Below are 23,042 nucleotides of genomic sequence, written 5' to 3'. Positions count from 1 at the left end.
GGCCTAAACTCAATGAAATTCAGAGTTGTCTACTCTCTGTGCCTAATTTAGAAGGGGATACAGGAATACAATTTAAGGAATTTAATAGATATATACTTACCAGATATTGTAATTGGAGTTTAATCATGACAGATATGATATAATGAATGCAGAAATTTTCTCACGGAACAGGAGTGTGTATCGTAGAGATAGGATAGGAATGGTAGGACGGGGAGGATTCATTCTGGTGAAAGATGAATTTGTAAGCTACGAAAAAGTTAAAGATGACAAGCATGAAATTCTAGGTGTAAGGCTCATTCCTAAAGATAACAGGCAGCTTGATGTCTTTGGAGTATACAGACTGGGAAAGGGTAGCGCTGACACTGATTCAGAATTATTTGAAAAGATAATCCGTTATGTGGGAAATGACATGGAAAGGAATGCGATTGTAGTGGGATATCTCAATTTACCAAATGTCAATTGGGAAGGTAATGCAAAAGACGGAAAGCACGACCAACAAATGGCAAGCAAGTTAATATGGGGAGGAGAGCTGATTCAGAAAAGTGATGGAACCAACTAGAGGGAAGAATATTCTGCATGTGGTGCTGGTAAAACCAGATGAGCTCTATAGAGAAACCGAAGTAATAGATGGTATTAGTGATCACGAAGCCGTTTCTGTCATAGTTAAAAATAGTTGTGATAGGAAGGTCTTAAAAGTAATACTATTAGGCAGTACCATATGGCTAATAAAGGAGGCATGAGGGAGCTTTTAAAAAGAAAAAATGGTGATGATGATGATGATGATGCTTGTAGTTTAAAGGGGCCTAACATCGAGGTCATCGGCCCTTAATGGTACGAAATGAAATGGCAACAAAAAATTAAAAATCATCCACCGACCAAAATAAGAAAATGTCATGAAGAATGAATGGATGGACAGGAACCCAAAAAAACAAAAACAAAACAATAAACAAACAAGCAAACAAACAAATAAACAAACAAAAAACGTGGATCCGACGCAAGAAAAGATCATAAATAATGGTATTACTGACCAAGGAACCACTTATAAAGCACAATCCTGAATCGAGGATGCTTGATGTCTAAAGGGGTCCAAAATCCATGTCTAAGGCCCCACAGAATGGTACATGTAGTGAGTAAAGTAGAACCATGGTATTTGTCATGTTGGGGTACTAATCAAAAGTAGCAAAGACTCACGGTGTTCCACACAAGAAATGTACTACTCACAAGTATTGTACTTCGTACAGGTAATGCAGACCTATGGTATTTCTCACACAATGGCACCACACACAGCCAACGCAGACCCACGGTGTCGCCCATATAGTGGTACAACTCACAGGCAACGCCAAGACCCGCGGTGTTGCTCACATGGGTACGACGCACGGGTACCGGAAACCCACAGACCAGCCTCTTTTCTGCTACTAATCACAAACCTATTTCGTACCAAATATAGTGGTACTACTCACAAGTACAGGCAACCCATGGTGTTCCCCGCGTGATGGTACAAAACAAAAGTAGTTTCATGGTTCTAATTCAATCATCCCTTGGTCGCCCCTTTTAGTTGCCTCTCACGACAGGAAGCGGATACTGTCTGTGTCCCCCACCCACGGGGGTAAAGAGAGAGAAAAAAGAAGAAAGAAGGTATCCGTCACTTCGAAAAATGAAGTAACGGACGAAGAAAGGCAAGGGCCACGAAGGGCGTGAAAATGAAAGACTCCCTAGGCCTCTAATGCTCTAATACCCTCGCGGCCGGAAAAGAACAAGAGTTGACCAAGGGAGGTCAGACAGGATAGAAGAATGTGAGGAGCCTGGTACAAGTAAGTGGAAGCAATGCCTAGACTCAACTAAGGGCCCCGGGGTCGCCAATCCACACTCCCAAGTTGAGAGCCTCTTGGGCCCCTGTTAGTCGCCTCTTACGACAGGCAGGCGATACCGCGGCTGTATTCTACATGTTCGCCCCCCACCCGCAAGGGGTGAAAAGTAAAAAGGGCCAGTGGAAGACAGTAAATAAAAATGTAAACAGATTCTGGGATGGGTTTGAAGCAATTCTAGAGGAATGTGAAAACAGGTTTGCACCTTAAAGGTGGTACGGAATGGTAAAGATCCACTTTATTATAACAGAGAAATAAAGGGACTAAGAAGGAGGTGCAGATTGAAAGAAATATAGTTATAAATGGTTGTGAGGTATGGAGAAATTGAAGGAACTTACTAGGAAATTGAATCTAGCAAAGAAGGCAGCTAAGGATAACACGATGGCAAGCACAATCAGCAGTCATACAAATTTTAGTGAAAAATGGAAGGGTATGTATAGGTACTTTAAGGCAGAAATAGGTTCCAAAAAGGGCATTCCAGGAATCATTAATGAAGAAGAGGAGAGGGTGTGTGAAGATCTTCAAAAGGCAGAAGTATTCAGTCAGCAGTGAGTAAAGGTAGTTGGTTACGAGGATAATGTCCAGATAGGGGAGGAGACTAACACTAAAGAAGTATTATAATTTACCTATGACAACAATGACATTTACAGTAAGATACAAAACCAACCACCCTCTGGGCTGATGACCTAACAGACAGACAGACAATTAGTGTCCCAATTGCTGGAAATTTTGATTTTGGCAGAGGGTTTAAGTTCGAATGCCGAAAACTGCACCCTCACGCGATCACCAGGATTCAAACCTCGGTCGTCGGGATGGAATGCTAGCAACTCAGCTATTGGGTTTAATCACTTCCTCTCTAGTATTGTAGAACGGAAATTACACTTCTACCCTCATAATTAAAAGCAAATAAGCACCTGGCACACTCTCTCCATACGGTCTTGGGCTGGGAAGATGATTACTAACCAGCCAAGTGGCCCAGAAGTACTGGTTGTCACTTCATCAGCGTCACAACTTCAACAGTCGTATTACTGGGTTTTCTTCAGTGGAATCATTACTTTACATATTAGATGGCTTTTTAGTTGTCCTTGAGTATACTGCCCACAGTACAGAAATAAGATCCTTAGAAGAGCCAGGAATCGATCCCGGAGCTCCTGGATAGAGGGCAAACATGTCCTCCTCGCACCACGGGGCAGGCGTTTGAAAATGAAAGGATGTTTACGTGTTCTATGCTGTGTGGTGAAACTGGCCAGATGCTCCCTTCCTGTACCTGGGATGCAATTACTGACTTCTGGCAAAGGCGGTCTCCTTTAAACTTTAATAGACCCACGTCAAAAGATTTACTGATACGTTGATGAATACTATCAGCTTTGTATCTTGTACTACACTCGCGGCAGGCAACATTCAATGGAAGAGTGTCTGAAATAATTTGAATCTCCAATACCAATCATCTCATACTTCCGCATGGTTTTGTTACAGTTTATATGTTTATATGTTTATTGTTTAAGTGATTATGTTATCTCATGTTTATACAATTTTGACTCACCTTTCACGACCACTTTGAAACTGACATTGTACTTTGCGTCTTCATGTTCCCTCATTTATTCACACTGATGTAACACCTTGTGTAATATAAATGTCTACACGCTAGCCTATTTCCCACATTTTGGCTGAAGATGACGCCAAACAGCGTCGAAACTAGTTCCAAGTGTAAATATATGTTGTAAATAAATTATAACATTTATTTGTATTGAAAATGTGGGCCCTTTTAAGTTTCCTATCTTCCTATTATACTTGAATGTAAGCTTTGTATCTTGCAAGAAAAAAGGAAAAAAATACAAATTGATCGTAAAGGTAATGGTAGCACATAATCCAAACCCTCAACCTTCCACTTCTTTTCAACACAATCTTCAAGATAGTACACATTATTGAACTACTTAACTGCCTCAACTTATAAATACCGTTATGAAAACACTTGTCTGTTTTATTGCTCTAATTTAATTCTAAGATGGCCTGAACTCACTCCCTCTTCCCCTCTCTCTCTCATCTGTTGGTGGAGAAAGGAACAAAGCCCATTTTATAGCTTTTTTATTTTTCCACGGAAATGTATCGTGTTGGGCAGCACATACCTTACTGTGGTGAAAGGAACTGTCTGCCTGCTCCTTATGGGCTAAACTGGAGAGCACTTCACTCCTTTCTCCAACGTGCCATGGCAGCAGGAATCGGGTCAATAATGTGGTTCCATTCTCTACCGTTCTACTGCAGCAGTACATTCAGAAAGGGAACGAATTTGTGGCATTGCTGTTGGTGGTATTCTTGGAACTGGAAGGCTAGTATTTTGATAAGGATGCCTCCTAAAAGGAAATGCGATGAAAGTGAACATGAACGTCAAAAAGTAGAAGGCACGAGTGCACGGTTTGTCCTACATAAATTATGCAGGAAATAAGCTAGTAGTAACTAATTGCTTCAAACATTTTGTGCCCATGAAAAATATTTATGTAGGCTTTATAACGTGTCTTTCGCTTTCAGATATCGAACAAAATGTTTTATCGCATCGATAAGACAGAGCAGGCAGGAATTCTGGCTAATTTCTTTGATATTGTAGACAAAGATTCTGACTAAGATTCCCGGGATCTGTATTTTTTTTTATTTGCTAGGGGCTTTACGTCGCACCGACACAGATAGGTCTTATGGCGACAAGGGATCTGTATTTACAAGGACTGATTGTTGCTATGTCCATGTGGGTTGCGGATTAGAATTCACCCAGGGTAACCTCTGCCTATCGTAGAAGGCGACTAAAAAGGGAAGCCGAGGGACTCCTGGGATGCGGAGTCCTCCTTAACCACGCCAACAGCCTCTTAGGAGGGTGGATGAGCAGGTGAAGGTTCAGGGTAATCTCTTGTCCTTGGGATGGGAAACCTTTCCTAGAGGCGGAAAAACCTATGGGTCAACAGCATGAGGATGTAGAAAGCAACAGGAAACTACTACATTAAAGACTGTAAGAATATCCCATGTATAGTAGCCATGCTGAGCTCTGACGACAGAGTTGATTCTACTAACAATAGAAGTTGGAAGCCAGGATCCAGCAGGACTGGAACAACAGCGAAGCCTCTCCGGTCGTCATCCTGCAAAATCCTCCCAAGGAAAATAATAAATTCTTTACTGGCACATGGAATGTACAGACATTGCTCAAACTGGGAAGACTGGACGAACTAAAAGATTCAATGGTGAAGAACAGATTAGATGTTCTAGGTGAATGTGAGACAAGATGGGTCAGCAATGGTGACTTCAGATCTGAGGACTTTTGAATATTTCATAGTGGCAACAATAGAACTGGAAGTAGTGGAGTGGGAGTCGTACTGAGGGGTAAATGGGTCCACAATGTTGAGAACACTTATGAGAATCTTAATGATGAAAGTAAAATCCAGACCAGTAGACTTGGTCTTAATGTAAGTGTGTCTCCCTACTATCAACAGTGAGGATGACTATGTAGAAGAGATGTTTGAAAACATCGAAGAACTATTTGAAATTGTGGACAAGAACGCCAATGTTATTTTGATGGGTGATTTTAATGCTTTTGTAGGTTCAAATGAAAATATTCAATAGTGGTAAATTTGGTCTGGGAAAAACAAATTGAGGCAGAAGACTGTTAGAATTTTATGAGCAATACGAGATGGTTATATCAAACATATTTTGAGGTTTCTAGAACAATGTTATATGGTTAAATAGAGGTACAAAAATAAAGTGAAATCCAGTCACAGTTACCCAGGTGCTGAAATCGACAGTGAGCACATTCTTGTTGCAGCTAAATGTGGAGTCAGATTCATGAAGTTCCAAACACTCAGAAAAAGTGGACCTTATATGATGGAGAAGATATTGTCAACATTGAAGAATAGTTGTGAGGATGTGGAATCAGTTCAAAAAGTAGACAGAGGATAGCCATTCACTACAGCAGAATTTGATGCAGCACTCAAGGGCGCCCATATGACCGTTTGTAGAGGGGGGCCTAGACCTGGGGGTATGTAGTATTTTTAAAATTTTGGAAGATGAATGGCAGTAGAATAACACACACACGGTATCCTCTGCCTGTTGGTGGGGGGCGGTACTACCACTTCTACGTAATACCTACTTTTAAAATCATTTTCTTGAAAGAAAAACACCTGATCACATTAGATTTTTGCCTTTACCTGAGAGCTGGGGGGGGGGGGGGGGGGGCACCCGGGCATGGGCTACCTTGGCAGCATCCCTGAACTAAAACAGAACAAAGCCACTGGTGTGAATGCCATTCCAGCAGAACTGTTGGAAAATATGTGATGATACCAAGAAAAAAGGGTTTGAGTGTAGTGATTATTGAATGCTACAGAAAGGGACACACAATTGCAACTGCCCTCCTTCAATTAACAGATGACAGAAGACTAGCAATGGAAAAATGGCAGGTGATGGTACTGACACTCCATGACTTCAGGAGTGCTTCTGATATGGTAAATACAGACATACTATTATCCAAGCTCTGTTCTCTGCATATCGGTCAGATAGCCCTCATTTTTTTTTAAAGCTGTACCTTACAAATTGTCGCCAATCCATAGTTGTACACAATCAAAGATCCCAATAGGCTATAAAATCGTCTGGTGTCCCTTAGGGGTTTGTTCTAGGGCCTGTACTGTTCATCTTGCATATTCATGACATATCGTCCACACTTCGGTATTGTAATCACTTATACGCTGATGATCTGCAGATATGCAAACATACCACTACATTAATTTATATGAAAGGGTCCAGCATATTAATTCAGGTATTGAAAGGCTTACCGTCAATGGCATTGCTGTACCGTATCTTAAAAATGCAATTAATCTTGGAATCTCTTTCAACGAGAATCTTAACTGGAATGAACACGTAACTACTAATGTATGTAGAAACGTTGATTCAGCTCTGTACTCCCTGAAATGTCACAAGAATATTTTCCCTCAAATCCTTGAACTAAAATCAATCCATGACTAATATTCCCAACTTTAGAGTACTGCGATAGGGTACTAGTCAATCTAAATGTCGAACAAGTTTTGCGACTTCAACGAATAAAAAACTCGTGCATATGATATGCCTTTCAACTGCAACATGATGATCATATGACACCGTATTTCAAAACATGAGATGGCTAAGCATAAATGAAGGAAGGAATTTTAACGTAATGATGCATGTTTACCAACTGCTTTCGACGAACACCCATACTTACCTATCTTCTAATTTTAGTTTCCTTTCCTCATTCCATGAAATTAGTACCCGTTCTGGTTCCTTGAAATTCCACTAAATCGAACAAATTCCTACGAACATTCTTTTCTAGTTACTGTATCAAGACTCAGGAATACACTCCCAATGGACATTCAGCACTTTACTTCCTCTCATACATTCAAATCTGCGTGCTGAAATATTTTCTGGGCACATATAACCGAGTTGTTGTGCGAGTCAACATGCGTATGTTGTATGAATGGATTTTCTTTGATCTATTATGCACTTCAGTCATCATCATAATTATCACCATAGTAATTTTTCTTTTTTATTCTTATCATCATCACTCTTATCGCCTTACTCATTTGTAACCAGATCTTAGAATATCAGTCACTATTACTTAGTTTTTGTAGAATTATGATGTATTACTTTTATGTTTATATTTTCACATTTTACTACTGAAAGTGGTTAAGTGTAAGACAGGGCCAGGGCCGTGAACCCTAACTGCGGCACAAATGTAAGTCAAGAATGAATGAATAAACAAATACTCCAGCTGGAAAAAACTCCTAGTGAAACTTCTAGTGACTTCTGCCATCAATACCAATACACAATAGTTTTGTTTCTTACAAGAGACTCACAAGTTTATAATAAAGTTCAGCACTTCTAATGATAGCATTTCACTGCTCTTTGGAATCATCACTAGTAAGGAGTATATTAACCTTTACATTGCTGCACTAGCAATATTGCGAGCGCGGAGAGTGACCACTGCTCTGCTGCGCCCGTAACATTGCGAGCGTGACATTCTTCTGACTTTATCAACGCAATACTCCCAATGTTGACATAAGAAGTCATTCAAACTCCGTGGGCGGATACACGCATCTCTCTGCAGTAGATAGGAGCTTACGAAATGACAATCTGTTGATTCATTCACGAGTTATTGAGATAAATACCACACTCTGCTTTACGAGCTGCTCTGCGGTATGCCCGGCATGCAAGCTAGCAGCGAGGCCCGCGTCAGGGATGAGTAAGCTACAGTACGTCGACCGCCAGTAAAGCGTGCGATCTTACCGAATCCGAGGTTGTAAGAGTGCTATCCACATTAGAATCGGAAGATGAATATTCCGATTTTAGTGATTTCGAGAATAATAATGACAGTGATGACAATGATTATAATGAAAGTACAGAAGTTGTCCAACCAGCCGGGGACAAACCGCTTAGACTGACAGACATTTTTCTTCCCCTGTACCACCCACCCCGAAGAAGAGATTTCCTGCCAGGTATTGCCATGCGTGTTCAAACACCACGCTTGATGAGAAAAGGAGGAAAGAAAGTAGATATATGTGTGAAAAATGTGATGTTGGACTCTGTGTACACCCCTGCTTCGGAAACTACCATACCCTAGTAAGGTACTGAAGGAGATGAACTTTTTTTGTGCGAATGAACACTTCCAAAGAAGACATGCGATTTGAAAAAATGTAGGCTACCCACAGTTTTGGAATTACCAGTTTTGTACAACCCTTGATTAACTGGTCTGGACCATTTTTTATTTTGATATCAAACCAAGATGTATAGGAATTTTTAATGCATTCTCAGTCTTTTATCTTGAATAATATTTTACCGTAAAATTTGGATACATTTTTACTAATTTTAGACACCCCTGAAGTGATTGTCTTCAGTTTAGTTATATATCGGTGCATGGAAGTGGACAGCTAGGACTACCTGTAGCCACTGAAACATGTAAGTTGAGTTTTTTACTGTTATTTTTAATTATTAGTTAGATTTTTGTTCAATTGTTGGCCTTTTATATTGGACAACCTTGAATTTCCTGCGCAACATATAGCTAATCTTGTGTTAGAACAATCAGTTTAGGACCTTCCATATTTAGTATAAAAATATACCGTATTTCACGGCATAATCGTCGCACTTTTTATACCAAAATTTTCGAAAAAAAATTGTAGGGTGCGACCATTATACGATGTATATTTAATACCAGTATTTGTATTACTCAAAAAATGTATTTATAACTAAACTGTATTTGATACAAATTTAAGATGCACGTAATACTCGCGTTTATACATCAAAATAATTAAAATAGTCTAAAACAAAATTCATAATTTTTCGCAACAATTCGGCGAACGTTTTTCCAACCTGAAAATAAAAATGAACGTATTAAGTTAATTTGTCATTAATTTGAGTATTAAAGTTAAAATATTACACTTGCAAAAAATTATCGCTTTGTTGTGAAATGCTGACTTACCGGTACGCAATTTATTCCAAATCTTCGGTGTCGCTATCGCAGGTTTCGCTATCTGATGCGCCGTCCTCGCCTCTGTTAATACCAGTATCAGATTCTTCGTCTCCCTGCCACACTGCGTCATCTTCGGAACCGTCTAGTGCATTCGAAATCCCAGTCCTTTTGAAGCTCTTGGAGACTAGTTCAGGTGGTATAAGATCCCAACTCTTCTTCACCCACGAGCATAACAAGTCCAAGGGTGGACGCCTGATATTTCCGGCGGGCGTCAATTGCTGATCGCCGCTCATCATCCACTCGTAAAATCGACGTAAGTGGTCTTTAAAGGGTTTATTAACACATACGTCTAGTGGCTGCAAAGCAGATGTTAGGCCACCAGGAATGACTATCTGTCGTGTCTTATTTGTAGTGAGAATTTGCTTCACTTCGTTCACGAGGTGACCTCGGAAACTATCTAAAACAAGCAGAGCTGGTTGATTTAGTAGTGCACCAGATCTTCTATTCCACACAGTTTTAACCCAGTCCATCATGAGTTCTACGTCCATCCAACCCTTTGGTTGCACTCGTACATGAATTCCACGGGGAAACTGTATATTCTTAGGCATTGTTTTCCTCTTGAAAATGATGTAAGGCGGCAACTTTCTCCTGTCAGCTGTAATGGTTAGCATTGCCGTGCATCGCAACTTCTCACTACCGCTGGTTTTCATTAATACACTCCGTGATCCTTTTAGCGCAATAGTGCTGTTGCGAGGCATATCAAAAAAGATTGGAGTCTGATCGGCATTACCGATTTGAGAAAGCAAGTACGAAGTTTCCTTGCGCAAACGTATGACAAATCGGTGAAAATTTACAATCTTGTCCGTGTAATCAGCAGGCAACTTTTGGCTTAGTGTTGTTCTCCTTCGCACTGACAGATTGTGTCGTCGCATGAACCCCTTAATCCACCCACGAGTCGCCTTAAACTGAGTTACCGGGTTCGCGCTACCTCCTGTCCCTTAATTTGTAACATTTCATATGATACACTCCAGCCATTGTTACGTATTTCACTGACGTACCTAAACACTTCTTCGTCAATTATAGGAAACTTCCCTGTTTTAGGACCTCTAAACGCGCGTCTAGAAGGGTTTGTGCTTTTTAGCTTGTTTTTTACTTTCCGCCAGTCACGCACCAACTTTTCACTCACAGAAAATTTTCTTTCTGCAGCTCTGTTCCCGTGCTGTTCAGCGAAGGCAATTACGCTTAGCTTGAAGCCCGCAGAATAGTTTCTATATTTACCCATAATCGCTTATAAATGCTTCTTCACACGTTAATGTTTTGCGATATAAATGACTCCGTAATTGTTCACTATTAAAACAAATTATTTCTGCAAACACAAATTAAAAACTTAAATTCTCACGCACACATGTCTACAGTAATCACGTAAATCTGAAACAAATAAATGCATCTGTGATCTGTCCATTCCAGAGCAGCCAATACTGTTAGGCAGCAAGGAAGCATGCAACAATTTATCAGTTTAGCTCGTTGGTTGCAACACACTACTGCGCTTGCGCAAAGCTCGCAAACCGGAGCTCTAGCTAGCGCGGTGTAGATCTACTGTATAGTTGACTGTATTCCGAGACGTCAGTAACAAACATTCATTTTTTTCAATTTCTTTTAAACATACGGTAATTAGGTTAATATTTCTTCCCAGTTATTGATGATTTTACATTACATTACTGACGAGTTTATAAAATAAAACTTTAATAGCATTGGATAATAATTATCTTGACTGCTTGGATAAAAGTTTTCATCCCATGCCCGGACACTTATGACGTAGTAGTAAGATAAGAGTCTAGCGATGACAACTGAGACATCGTAAATAATTCGGTTGAATAATTCCGTGGAAATCTGCGTTATCGTCTTGGATTTCACTTCGTGCGCAATAACACAGGAGCCGGTCCCATGGTGTAGGGGTAGCGTGCTTGCCTCTTACACGGAGGCCTCGGGTTCAATTCACGGCCGGGTCAGGGAATTTTACCTGTATCTGAGGGCTGGTTCGAGGTCCATTCAAGCTACCTAGCCGGTATTTCCTGGCGACGTTGCCGATAAGTGATAACTTACAGCCTTACGTATTTCAAATGGGAACTCATAATATGTAGGTGGTGAATAAATAGTACACTGTCTCGCGACCACGTTGTCAAACTGCCGATAGCCTACCGGTAAGCATAATATGTAGGTGGTGAATAAATAGTACACTGTCTCGCGACCACGTTGTCAAACTGCCGATTGTCTACCGGTAAGCCATGCGTCGTACATATACCGGTATTATTTATTTATACGTTGTGCAACATGTCGCAAATGTAACTGTGTTGCCAAATTGCCCATAAACCATACACGTATTTAAATTGCGCATTCATGTGCAACTTACGTTGCAGTTCCATTTACCTTTTAACCAGATTAGTGAACAAAATTTGGACATGCGACGATTATGTAATTAAAGGTTTAAAGTCCGATTTTTGTATTGAAAATAAAGGATGCGACGATTACGCGGTGGCGACGATTATGCCGCGAAGTACGGTATGACAAGCAGGCAAGAACCCTCTGGTTTTTCCCATCTTATTCCTGACTTTTATGTATTGAAGTTATTAAAAATAATTCAGCATAGGGCTTTTACAAAAGAGAATTTATCTCAGCAATGAAAAGGTTAATAGGGTCCTTCAATAAGAATTTCTTTATTAAATGATAAGAATGTCCTTCAGTTACTATTCTTATTTGACAGGCTACAGGAAACACATGCATATAAATTCTAAGTAATTACCTTTTATCATATTTTCCACCTGCGATTACGTCCAAATCATCTGTACACGTAGCTCGATCGATTTCCTTTGTGATACGTAAAAAGGCCTTTTCGTCAATTACTGCACCAAGGAAAGTCTCGTAATCACAAGGGTCACCCATTTGCAGCTGTGATCTTATACAACACAACATTTCTTTCATCTATACGGGGGAGGAAAAAACACACAAGTTACATTCCAAGATATTTTACAAGAAGATCAATGAAGACAATACATTACTTCACTAACTTACCTTAGGCCACAAGGATTCAGGAACATACAAGCGTGAGCAAGCCGAGCATTTCTGTCCACCATACTCGTACGCTGACCTGATGGTAGCGTACACTGCACTATCCACATCAGCTGATGGATGTATAAAATGATAATTTTTACCACCACACTCGCCAATAAGACGGGGATATGTTTTGTAATGGTCTACCCTTTTCCCAACATTCTTCCATATGGTGTTGAAGGTCCTAATAGGAAACACAGCAATTAGTGTAAATGTATGAAACTTGCACAAGATTAAACACCAACATAAAAAATATACCAAAAAGACAGACATGAAAACAGAAATCAGAATTTTAAAAAATATATATATGTCTTACTGTGCATGTGCGGTGTTATCAGAATGGCTGACCAATGTGCCCATTGGTAGCACTGTACAAGTACTTTTTTTTTTCTAGGGACTTAACGTCGCACCGACACAGATAGGTCTTATGGCGACGACGGGATAGGAAAGGCCTAGGAGTTGGAAGGAAGCGGCCGTGGCCTTAATTAAGGTACAGCCCCAGCATTTGCCTGGTGTGAAAATGGGAAACCACGGAAAACCATTTTCAGGGCTGCCGATAGTGGGATTCGAACCTACTATCTCCCGGATGCAAGCTCACAGCCGCGCGCCTCTACGCGCACGGCCAACTCGCCCGGTTGTACAAGTCTTAAGGTTAATTCACAATCAGAAGCAGCTCTAGGTCAAAGGCTGGTAAAGTCTAACATTTCATTCATTATTTGACAAACTACATCAACATCATTTGTCCAGTATACGGAAAGGAGACTTGTGATCATTTAGTAACACATTATGAATGATCACTGTATATCTAGTAATTCTCTACGAATTTCGTGCTATTTTTGCAAAGCTGTAAGGTGGTAGTTGACATGATCACATTGTTCAGTTTCTTATTTTCAATACGGATTTAATCTCCGATTTAATGTCTTATGCCCAGTTGCTGGAAAAACAATCAAAATTTGACTGATGTTTGGCTGATAATAAAGGTAGGTTTGACTGACAATCATTCTATTTCAGTTGCAGAATCAATAATCACAGTTTGATTGAAAAACAATCTTCGATCAGATTTGACTGGAAAGTTTAAGCAGACCAAGCACCGATTCTCCAATCAATGCGATCAGTCTTTAAACTCGAAGGAGCCAATCCTTCATTAACATGTTCGGTGGGCGATGCGGCGAGATCTGTGACTACAAGTTGCTTGCTCGGTGGAGAACGCAGATATATCCGCCGATTAAAATTACTACTTTTTTCTCAGTTGCCTGCCTGCAGAGGTTTGTTTACTTTTCAGCAGCATTTTACTGGATGAGTCTGCACCTCTGATGTGATTTTTTTCAACTATGTTCTCCCAATACCAATGTGTCATCCACGGGTTGCATCATAAAGAACGCGCGCTGCGACGTAAAGCCCCTAGCATCTCTCTCTCATAAAGAACGCAGCTTGCGTCCGGGCAAGAAAAACCTAAGGCCTAATAGCTTCGCGCTGAAGCTTTAGCTCATCGCCTAATCGTCCTTTGGATGTAATAATATTGCTGTAGAAGGGATTTCTAGAGATTATGATACTGAACAGACCTCTCTGATGACATTTTAGAACTGTGACCTGATTTATTATCCCCAGTCTTGAGTTCTTCCTTCACGACTGGAGTGTGTTTTTACAGCGAGTTACACAACATTTATTACCATACGCATCCGTAATACAGGCACGATTCACGATTTCCTTACAAACTGCAGAGATCAGGGTTCTATTCGATCCTTTTTCTTACATTTCTTCCGCTAAAATGTCTAAAAGGAATTGCTGGCCCCCACCATTAGAGGAAGACGATTTACAGGTTATGATAAACGAAATGTTGGAATTTAGTGGGGAGAATAGTGATATTAGTGAAGTAACTTCTGCCGAAGGGGAATTCGTAAGTGACAGGAACATACCTGGAATAAGTACTGCAGGCTCGAATGTACAGTATTCGGGCCCAGCTAATGCGAATGTTCAGCAATCGTAAAAGAGCATGTGTTTGATTCCAGTCCAAGTAGCGACTATGACAGTGACAATACTACTGATTACAATTCAACCAGTGCAAGTTCGTCAACTTATACTAAAAATGGACAAAGGAGGTCCCGCTTTGATCCAAAATTCCATCGTGACGTAAAGGGAGAGATTTTACGGAAAACAAAACTGAGTGAAATATTTAAATTACTTTTTTATGACGATATATGCCAGAACATAGTTGAACAGACAAAAGATGCCCAGCAGGAAATCGCACATAAAACCAAGTTTAGTAAGATGAAATGAAGGAGTTGAGATCAAGGCCAGGTCCGAATAAATAAGGACGAAATAAAACTTCTTATCACCGTACTGTTGCCGCAGGGGATTGTACAGAAACCTAAATTAAAACACTATATTTCTCGCATTCGCTTGTTCACTACGCCTATTTTCTATGAGCTAATGACACAGAAGAGATTTTTTCTCGCCGGACTGTGTGGCCTGGACGGTTGAGGCGCTGGCCTCAACTTGGCAGGTTCGATTCTGGCTCAGACCAGTGGTATTTGAAGGTGCTCAAACACATCGGCCTCTTGTCAGTAGATTTACTGGCATGCAAAAACTCCTGCGGGACGTAAAGCCAATAACATTTTCTTCTTCCTCTCCTTATTAGATTTTCCTTCACAGATTTTTACATATCTCTGACAATGAGGTGAATAATTGACAAATTCGTCCCAAAATATACAAGATAAACGCAGTATTTAACCACCTGTTAGCAATATTTTCGGAAGCATATACCCCTGATGGCAAAGTATCGATGAGAACCTGTTGGTATGGAAAGGGTGGCTAGGGTGGAAAGTTACCATTCCAAGAAAATCGCGTTTCGGAATGGAATAGTATAAACTATGCGACGCCGAGACAGGTTATATAACATGATCTGCTTCTGTGTGTATCATAATGAACAGCTGTAAAAGACTCTTGAAGACTGCCTGTACATTTTGAAAATTATAATTGATTACATTTATAAATCCGCCTCTGTTGCGCAGTGGTTGGTGTGATTAGCTGTCACCCCCGGAAGCCCGGTTCAATTCCCAGCTCTGCCATAAAATTTGAAAAGTGGTAGAGGGCTAGAACGGAGTCCACTCAGCCTCGGGAGGTCAACTGAGTACAAGGGGGGTTAGATTCCCACCTCAGGCATCTTCAAAGTGGTTTTCCATCGTTTCCTTATTCTCCTCCAGGCAAATGCTGGGATGGTACCTAACTTAAAAAGAGTGAGGGAAGCGGCCGTGGTCTTATCTATCCCTTCTGATCTTCCCATTCCCCACTAGACACGTGTTCAGCATAGCAGATGAGGCAGCCTGGGTGAGGAACTGGTCCTCCTCCCCAGTTGTATCCTGCAGACCAAATGTCTCGCACTCCAGGGCACTGCCCTCAAGGCAGTAGAGGTGAGATCCTTCGCTGAGTCAGAGAGAAAAACCAACCCTGGAGGATAAACAGATTCAGAAAGAAAGAAAATATTTATGATATTGGTTTTCACGTCTCACTAACTACTTTTACGGTTTGCAGAGACGCCAAAGGTGCCGGAATTTTGTCCCGCAGGAATTCTTTTACATGTCAGTAAATCTACCGACAAGAGGCTGACTTATCTGAGCACCTTCAAATACCACCAGACTGAGTCAGGCTTGAACCTGCCAAGTTGGGATCAGAATGCACCTCAACCGTCTGAGCCAATCAGCCCAGCAAATTATAATTCAATTTGCCTAAAAAAGAAGACTCCTTTCCATGTCATATGATGACCCTTAGAGGCCACCAGTTCAATGGTTATCAAAATGATTTGAAACACCTAAAGTATGTTTCAGGACACAGCATCTTTGTGAGGTGACAACACTGATCATTCGTGTGCAACGAGCATCAGATAGTGCAGTGAAGGATGTTAGTCTGAAGTATGTCCTGTGGTGTAGAATTAGTGCACCCAAGCGACCAGACATAGTTGAGGCAACCTTCCTATCAATGAGGCTAGATTGCTGGAACATGGTTACTTGGACCAAGTCCATGGAAGACTGCTAGTGTGTTAGATGTAATGAGAGCATGTATCTAATGTGATGATGAAATGCACAACTTGTATGAGTGAAGGGTAATAAAAACCAATCCTCAGTGATCAAGATCACCAAATATTTCAGAACCATAGTGCCAATCTATATACATAAGAGTTTTGTCTATTCATCACTCAGAATTAAAACAAGAATAGTATTTCTCTATGGGTCATGTCAACAGTAAGAAGGAAATGCAATTTTTAATTTTCAGTCATCTCTATCTGCCTGTACATGCATCAAGAGAAAATGGCTGAACAAAAGTGAAATGGTAGTTTACGGGAGGGCCTAAAATTTAGTTCTTAAATATCTGTTATTAGTGGTCCTATCGATAAATACTACTAAAATGTTATAGAGAATACTATTTTCGATCATTTATGTGTTGTGCTGTTTTACCGTACCATGATAACAGAGGTATTCATGAATTTAGACAGACTGCTTAGTCCATATCAAAGCCGAGTATCACTAAAATGAAAATGATGTTCAGTCATGTTAACTGGCGATGGTAGAGATTTTTGTCGTGAATGTCTTAAGGTGAAAACCCGCGTGGTCATCAGTCCATACTGACAAGGAAAATTGTGAAGATTATCAAAATGAGAAAAAATAGTGAAGGAACGATCGCTTGAAGAATAAGACGAGGGAGTCATGAAAGGTGGAAGGATGCCCTAATATCACGGAGTCCAAAGAAAACATGGGGAAAATGTGGATGCCTAGAGTATTGAAAGTCCACAAAATGGATCAACAATAACATTAGATTGACAGCTGTTAGTTGTGACGTGCTTTGTGTCTTCTGATGCCACTCTTCTGATAGATGAGATTACGGCTGCGTCCAAAGTAGAACAACCTGCCTGAATATTGGCGTAAAGTATTCTGGGAGTTACGTAACTTTCTTTTCTAGCATGCTGTTTCTGTAGTTCATACATCTTCTGACAACTGCTGATACATGGCACCGGTTCATCATAGTATTCCAGCTACTGAGGCGCTGATAGGAAAAAGGAGTGTCCTCACTTAACGGAAAATGGCAGTTTTCATCGTTATTAGTGGCCGGGTCATTCCAGCTCTGGAACTTGGCCCCGTTAGAACGCCAGCACAGTACTGGTCGTGAAAAGTAAACTGTGCCATTTTTCATTTGATCGAGCATTTCATATGGCAGCATTGCTTTTAACCGCAACATTCCAGTCAGTTAATACTGTATTGTATTCCGACAAGAATACTGATGCCATTGTAATGACCTATATTGAATTCAGTTGAGTATTTGTCTGTGTCTATTACAGCATCACATGTAAATGGATGGGTGGATTTTAATGAAATACTGTATTTAAGTTTAGAATAAGGTCAAGTAGGATCCTGGCTATAAGTTGTTCAAAAAAATTCACTAGGAAGGGGGGGGGGGCCTTCAGAAGGGACCTAATGCATAAATCTGGATGTATCTCTCTTGGTTTTACATGAAAACTGCTCATGGTAACGTTTATTTAGAATTTCTATTTGTAAAAACATCAATTTATATGTGTATTATTATTATTATTATTATTATTATTATTATTATTATTATTATATACATTTATTCATAGAGAATATTGCTATTTGTTTTACGTCGCATCGACACAGATAGGTCTTTGGCGACGATGGGATAGGAAAGGCCTAGGAAGTGGAAGGAAGCGGCCGTGGCCTTAATTAAGGTACAGCCCCGGCATTTGCCTGGTGTGAAAATGGGAAACCACGGAAAACCATCTTCAGGGCTGCCAACAGTGGGGCTCGAACCCACTATCTCCCGATTACTGGATACTGCCCGCACTTAAGCGACTGCAGCTATCGAGCTCGGTCATAGAGAATAAACACTTCCCCCATAAGGAGGTTCCCCATGAGGACAAAGTATAAGTTTATGACTATACAAATGATTCCGCAGTATGGATAATGAACCTCAAGGCTTTGAAGACCACAGTTTTTGTTAACAACTCTGGTAGGTTGAAACCTGAGCAGAATTCTTCGAGGAACTTTGGAACTGTTCCTCATGCACCGATCATGAGGCCTATAACCTCGATGTTGTCCAGTCCGTATTCACGCCTGTAGAAGGGGATAGTTGGTTTGTAGATGTTACTATTACTACTACTACAGTGAAACCTCGGAATGCGAGTAACTTGGTCTACGAATGTTTTGCAAAACGAGCAAACATTTTAAATAAATTGTAACTTAATAAGAGAGTGAGGTTCCGCAATACGAGCATCACGTGTGCCTACGTTTTCCCCTCCCTTGTTCGTTTGTTGAATGGATGAAGGAGATCTTTGGTCCTGCAGGGAAGAAATACCTTTCAGAAAATAATCTGCCACTCAAAGTATTGCTGGTTATGGACAATGCTACTGCTCATCCTCCAGGCCTTTAGGCCGACTTATTGGAGGAACTCAAGTTCGTTAAGGTTAAGTTCCTTCATCCCAACACTACTCCACTACACCAGCCTATGGAACAGCAACTCATTTCGAACTTCAAGAAGCTATATACCAAAGCACTATTTCAGCGATGCGTCGAAGTGACTGAAGGAACAAACCTTACTCTCCAAGAGTTTGGGAGAAATCATTTCCCCATCGTGAACTGCCTGAAGATCATCGGTAAAGCATGGGATGGTGTCACCAAGAGAACTCTCAATTCCGCTTGGGGAAGGTTGTGGCCTGACTGTTCTTGGTGACACTAAGCAGCCGATTGTCGATGAAATTGTGTCCTTAGGGAAGACTATGGGGCTGGAGGTGAATGACGTGAACATGCAAGAGCTGATGGAAGAACACAGCCAGAAACTGACCACCAACGAAAGGTGGACCTACAGCGCAAACAATATGAGGAGGTTATGGAGATCTTGTCCGGGGAAGAGAAGGAGGAAAAGTCAGTGGAATCTCTCACTTCAACTGAGATTCAGAAGAAGTGCAAAATGTGGGAAACGGTGCAAAATTTTGTAGAAAAACACCACCCGATTAAGGCTGTAGCAGTGCAAGCGATGAATCAGTTCAGTGACAATGCAATATCACATTTTCGTGAAATCGTCAAAACAGGCAAAAGCAACAGTCATTGGACAGGTTCCTCGTTAAAGCTGCATGAAAAGAAAACAATTCCAGTGAGCCAACAGATAGCAGTGATTCCATTAGTGAAATTCGTGCCACACAGTAACTTCTTATGTCATCTTTCGTCTCCCTCACACCAACAATGATTCTTTTGCAAGGAAATATGCATTTTAATTTGTTTTAAGTTATATTTTGTTTTAGAAATGGTATGCGAATAAATATTTTTGTGTTGTGGACGAATCATCCGCCTCTCAATTGTTTCTTATGTGAAAACTTGTTTTGATATACGAGCGCTTTGGATTACAAGCATGTTGCCGGAACGAATTATGCTCGCAATCCAAGGTTCCACTTTACTATTATTCATATCCCCCTCCAAGGAAAAGTCCTATGTACATCAATGGAAACTGTAAGACATATATTAAATCACCCAGTTATGTTAAAACAAAGGACATGTTTCATCCCTCTTTTGGGACACATTCAGCTACATGTAACTTCAATGATAAAATATACACACATGAATTAGGAAAGTGCACTGTGTTCCATTAAAATTTAAGTTGAAAATGTGTCAAAAACATCCGTCCATTGTCTTAGGTGCAGTAAATGAAGTTTATTACATGCAATGACATACAGTGAGCCGACAGATTGATTTTGATCTAATAAAAATGTTCCACTTTTGGTCGGGACTGTTTGCATTATTAGCTCCAGAATTACCACAGTTATTCAAGTAAAGTGGTACGATCTAAGGAACCATAACTAATTTAATGAGCTATTCGCAGTTTCACCTTAATTTAGCTTACACCGAGACATGCATGGCTTAATCTTTGAGACAAGCATGACTACTGGCAGGATCAACCAGGGAGCTGGCTGGTTCGAGAGCCAAAACCGAACGCCGTAGCCCGCTACCGACGAGGCTAAACCTCTGATCATCACCAAGAATGTGTCAGCATGAAGCAAAGGGTGTGGAGGTTATACAAAATGGACCAACGATGATAAGAAGAAAGTAATACGATTCAGTGAATCATCTTGCACGTTGCTTCCAAGAACATGCGGGTTTATGTAAGGCAAATGCCGAAAGAAGTTTATGCATCAGACTGCCTATTTTCTGTTAAACATGGAAATAGTAATAGTGTGGGCTGAAATTTCACAGTATTCCATAGATTCTAATTTTACTCTCACAGGACGAATCATGGCCATGGATTACGTGGACATTCTAGGCGACAAAGTGCATCCTATGGAATAAATTCTTTTTACTTAACAAGGATACAGTGTTCCATGATATCTCCAATTGACAATGTTAGCTCCGTTCAGGCGTGGTTTGACAAACACTTTTGTTTTTATTATAATGAAAGCCATTTAGTTCCAATTTTGACTCAGGAAACCTAGAACACTGAGGTTCTTCAGTCAGTTATAACTAAATCACGAGAACATAAACTGACAAAATACAGTAAAAGTACGATATAGCGAGTACGGCATATAACGAGAACCCCGTTATACTGACAATGTTGTGCTGTCCTTTCAAAATTCCTATATTAAACTGTGTATTACCCTTTGGTTACAGCGAGAGCCCTATCACTGATGCATCCGTTATTACGAGTGATTAAGCACACGCTATTTTTTCCGTTACGGATATTTATGCACCCCCAGCGATTATGTTGCATTCGTTTGTCTTCGGTATTGTTTCCTCCCTATGTCTACTAGCAAGTTCTCTCGTCAACATTCAAAGGCGAAGCCTGAGTCTATTAGTAAAACCCATCAACTGCTGTTCCGTAAAAAAAATTTGAAATGAAAGAGAACATATTTTCATAATAAATGCATAAATAACGTGTTCAATAACAGTTCTTAACTCGTTAAAAATGAAGGCTGACTACACGATCACTTAATTTAAATGCTAAATACTGCAATTAAGTAAAAGAGTGCATAATTGATTTCACAAGTTAATTTACATTTTCTCGCATCTGGTTAAATTACGGAAAGAATATTATGTAAATTTATAGCGAGAAGGTTATTTCTCTACTGGCGCTTGAAGTATGTTAACATCATATGTATAGTACGGTTAAGTTAGGATAGGAGTGACGGTTTGAATAAGGAAACTGAAACGTTCGCCACAAAATGCGAATGATCATTTTTGGTACGGTATAATTTTCTCACTATGTGGATTTGTGAGCTCTCTCGTCGACATTCGAAGTCAATGTTGGAGTCAATTAGTAATACCCAACGACTGCTGTTCTCTAAAGAAAATTCAAAATGAAAGAGGATAACAAGTTTTTGTAATAAATGCGTAAATAACATGGCTGATAGCAGTTGTTAACTCATTAAAAATAATGGCTGAAGTACACAATCTCTTAATTTTAATGTTATATACTGAAATTAAGTAAGAATGTGATACACCTCAAGATATGGCAGAGTACATCACTGATTTCACGATGTAGTTCATATTTTCTCGCATCTAGTTACAATTTTGCAAAGGCTATTCACATGTAAATTTTTAGCGAGGATAACTCATTTCTCTACATGCATTTCAAATATGTTTTCATGGCACACATACAGTTAGGTTAGGTGACGCCATTTGAAGAAGAAAACTCTGGAGTGATAACTGTATTTCTCCGAATCCACGACGATGCTTTTTCCCCTCAGTATCTCACGCAAAAAATCAAGGGTCGTCTTGCATTCGCGGCCTAACAGTAATGAATACCACTGGCAACTCCCACGGTAACAACGCTGCTTCTTTTCACCCCCGCACGCACACACAAAATTCGTTGACAACATACGACCGCCTTTTTATTATACTGATATAGATGTTGATTCCCATAGGGAACATGAACACCTTCACATCGCTAGTCGTGACAACCGGTTGTACAGTGCCTGTGTGTAAAGTCACTGGATCTTGGGAAATAGTGAAGATAGAATGACATTCTGTTAGCCTCTACAAAATCGTTTCTCAAATCTGCAGAATGGCATCAAAACATGTAAGCCTTCGAATTCTTACAGAAAGGCCATGGCTACTCAGTGGCAGTGTTATAACGCGTCTACTGTACCTGACTCTTAGTAAAATTAAGTTTCATAGACAGCAAGAATATTTCTGTGATGGATAGCCGTAAAGATACATGGAACAGGTATTGCCGACAAATTTTCAACAGGTTCTCATCGATATTATGATATTAAAGGTTATTAAACACTCAGAAATGTAGAATAATTGTGCAGCCACAAGAAAATATGGCATAGGCCTAGCTAAAGCCAATATTTGGCATCAGCGTGAAGACAAAGATAGCTAAAAAAAAATTGGTACTGTACCAAAAATCCATTCAGAGGTCCGCAACAAGGACGCTTTAAAGAAGTTGAAGATGAAAGTCTGAGGCATGTGCACGAAAAATGCAAGGGCGGAATGGCCATACCGTGGCGGAATAAACTCGTTCGTTGACATTCAACGTCCGCGACTAGGCCTATACATCGCTAGCCGCTGAAGTTGGCCGAACACGGCAAGCGAGACGTGCATGTAGCA

The 23,042-nt window shown here is 40.3% G+C and overlaps 1 protein-coding gene across 1 annotated transcript in view; it reads right to left on the bottom strand.

The window, feature by feature from the left end:
* P5CDh1 (delta-1-Pyrroline-5-carboxylate dehydrogenase 1) overlaps positions 1 to 23,042 on the bottom strand; it is a 241,063-nt gene that overhangs the window by 76,499 nt on the left and 141,522 nt on the right. Inside the window, exons 8-9 of the mRNA XM_067141060.2 lie at positions 12,403 to 12,625; positions 12,134 to 12,312 (exon numbers count right to left, since the gene is read on the bottom strand). Of these exons, the coding sequence (XP_066997161.1) occupies positions 12,134 to 12,312; positions 12,403 to 12,625 (402 nt within the window). The remainder of the gene's footprint in view (positions 1 to 12,133; positions 12,313 to 12,402; positions 12,626 to 23,042) is intronic.

Source organism: Anabrus simplex, chromosome 2 (assembly GCF_040414725.1).
Source record: "Anabrus simplex isolate iqAnaSimp1 chromosome 2, ASM4041472v1, whole genome shotgun sequence".
In the NCBI taxonomy this organism is placed as follows: domain Eukaryota; kingdom Metazoa; phylum Arthropoda; class Insecta; order Orthoptera; family Tettigoniidae; genus Anabrus; species Anabrus simplex.
Note: the sequence above shows the minus strand (reverse complement) of the source record. Positions and strands in the feature narration are given on the sequence as shown.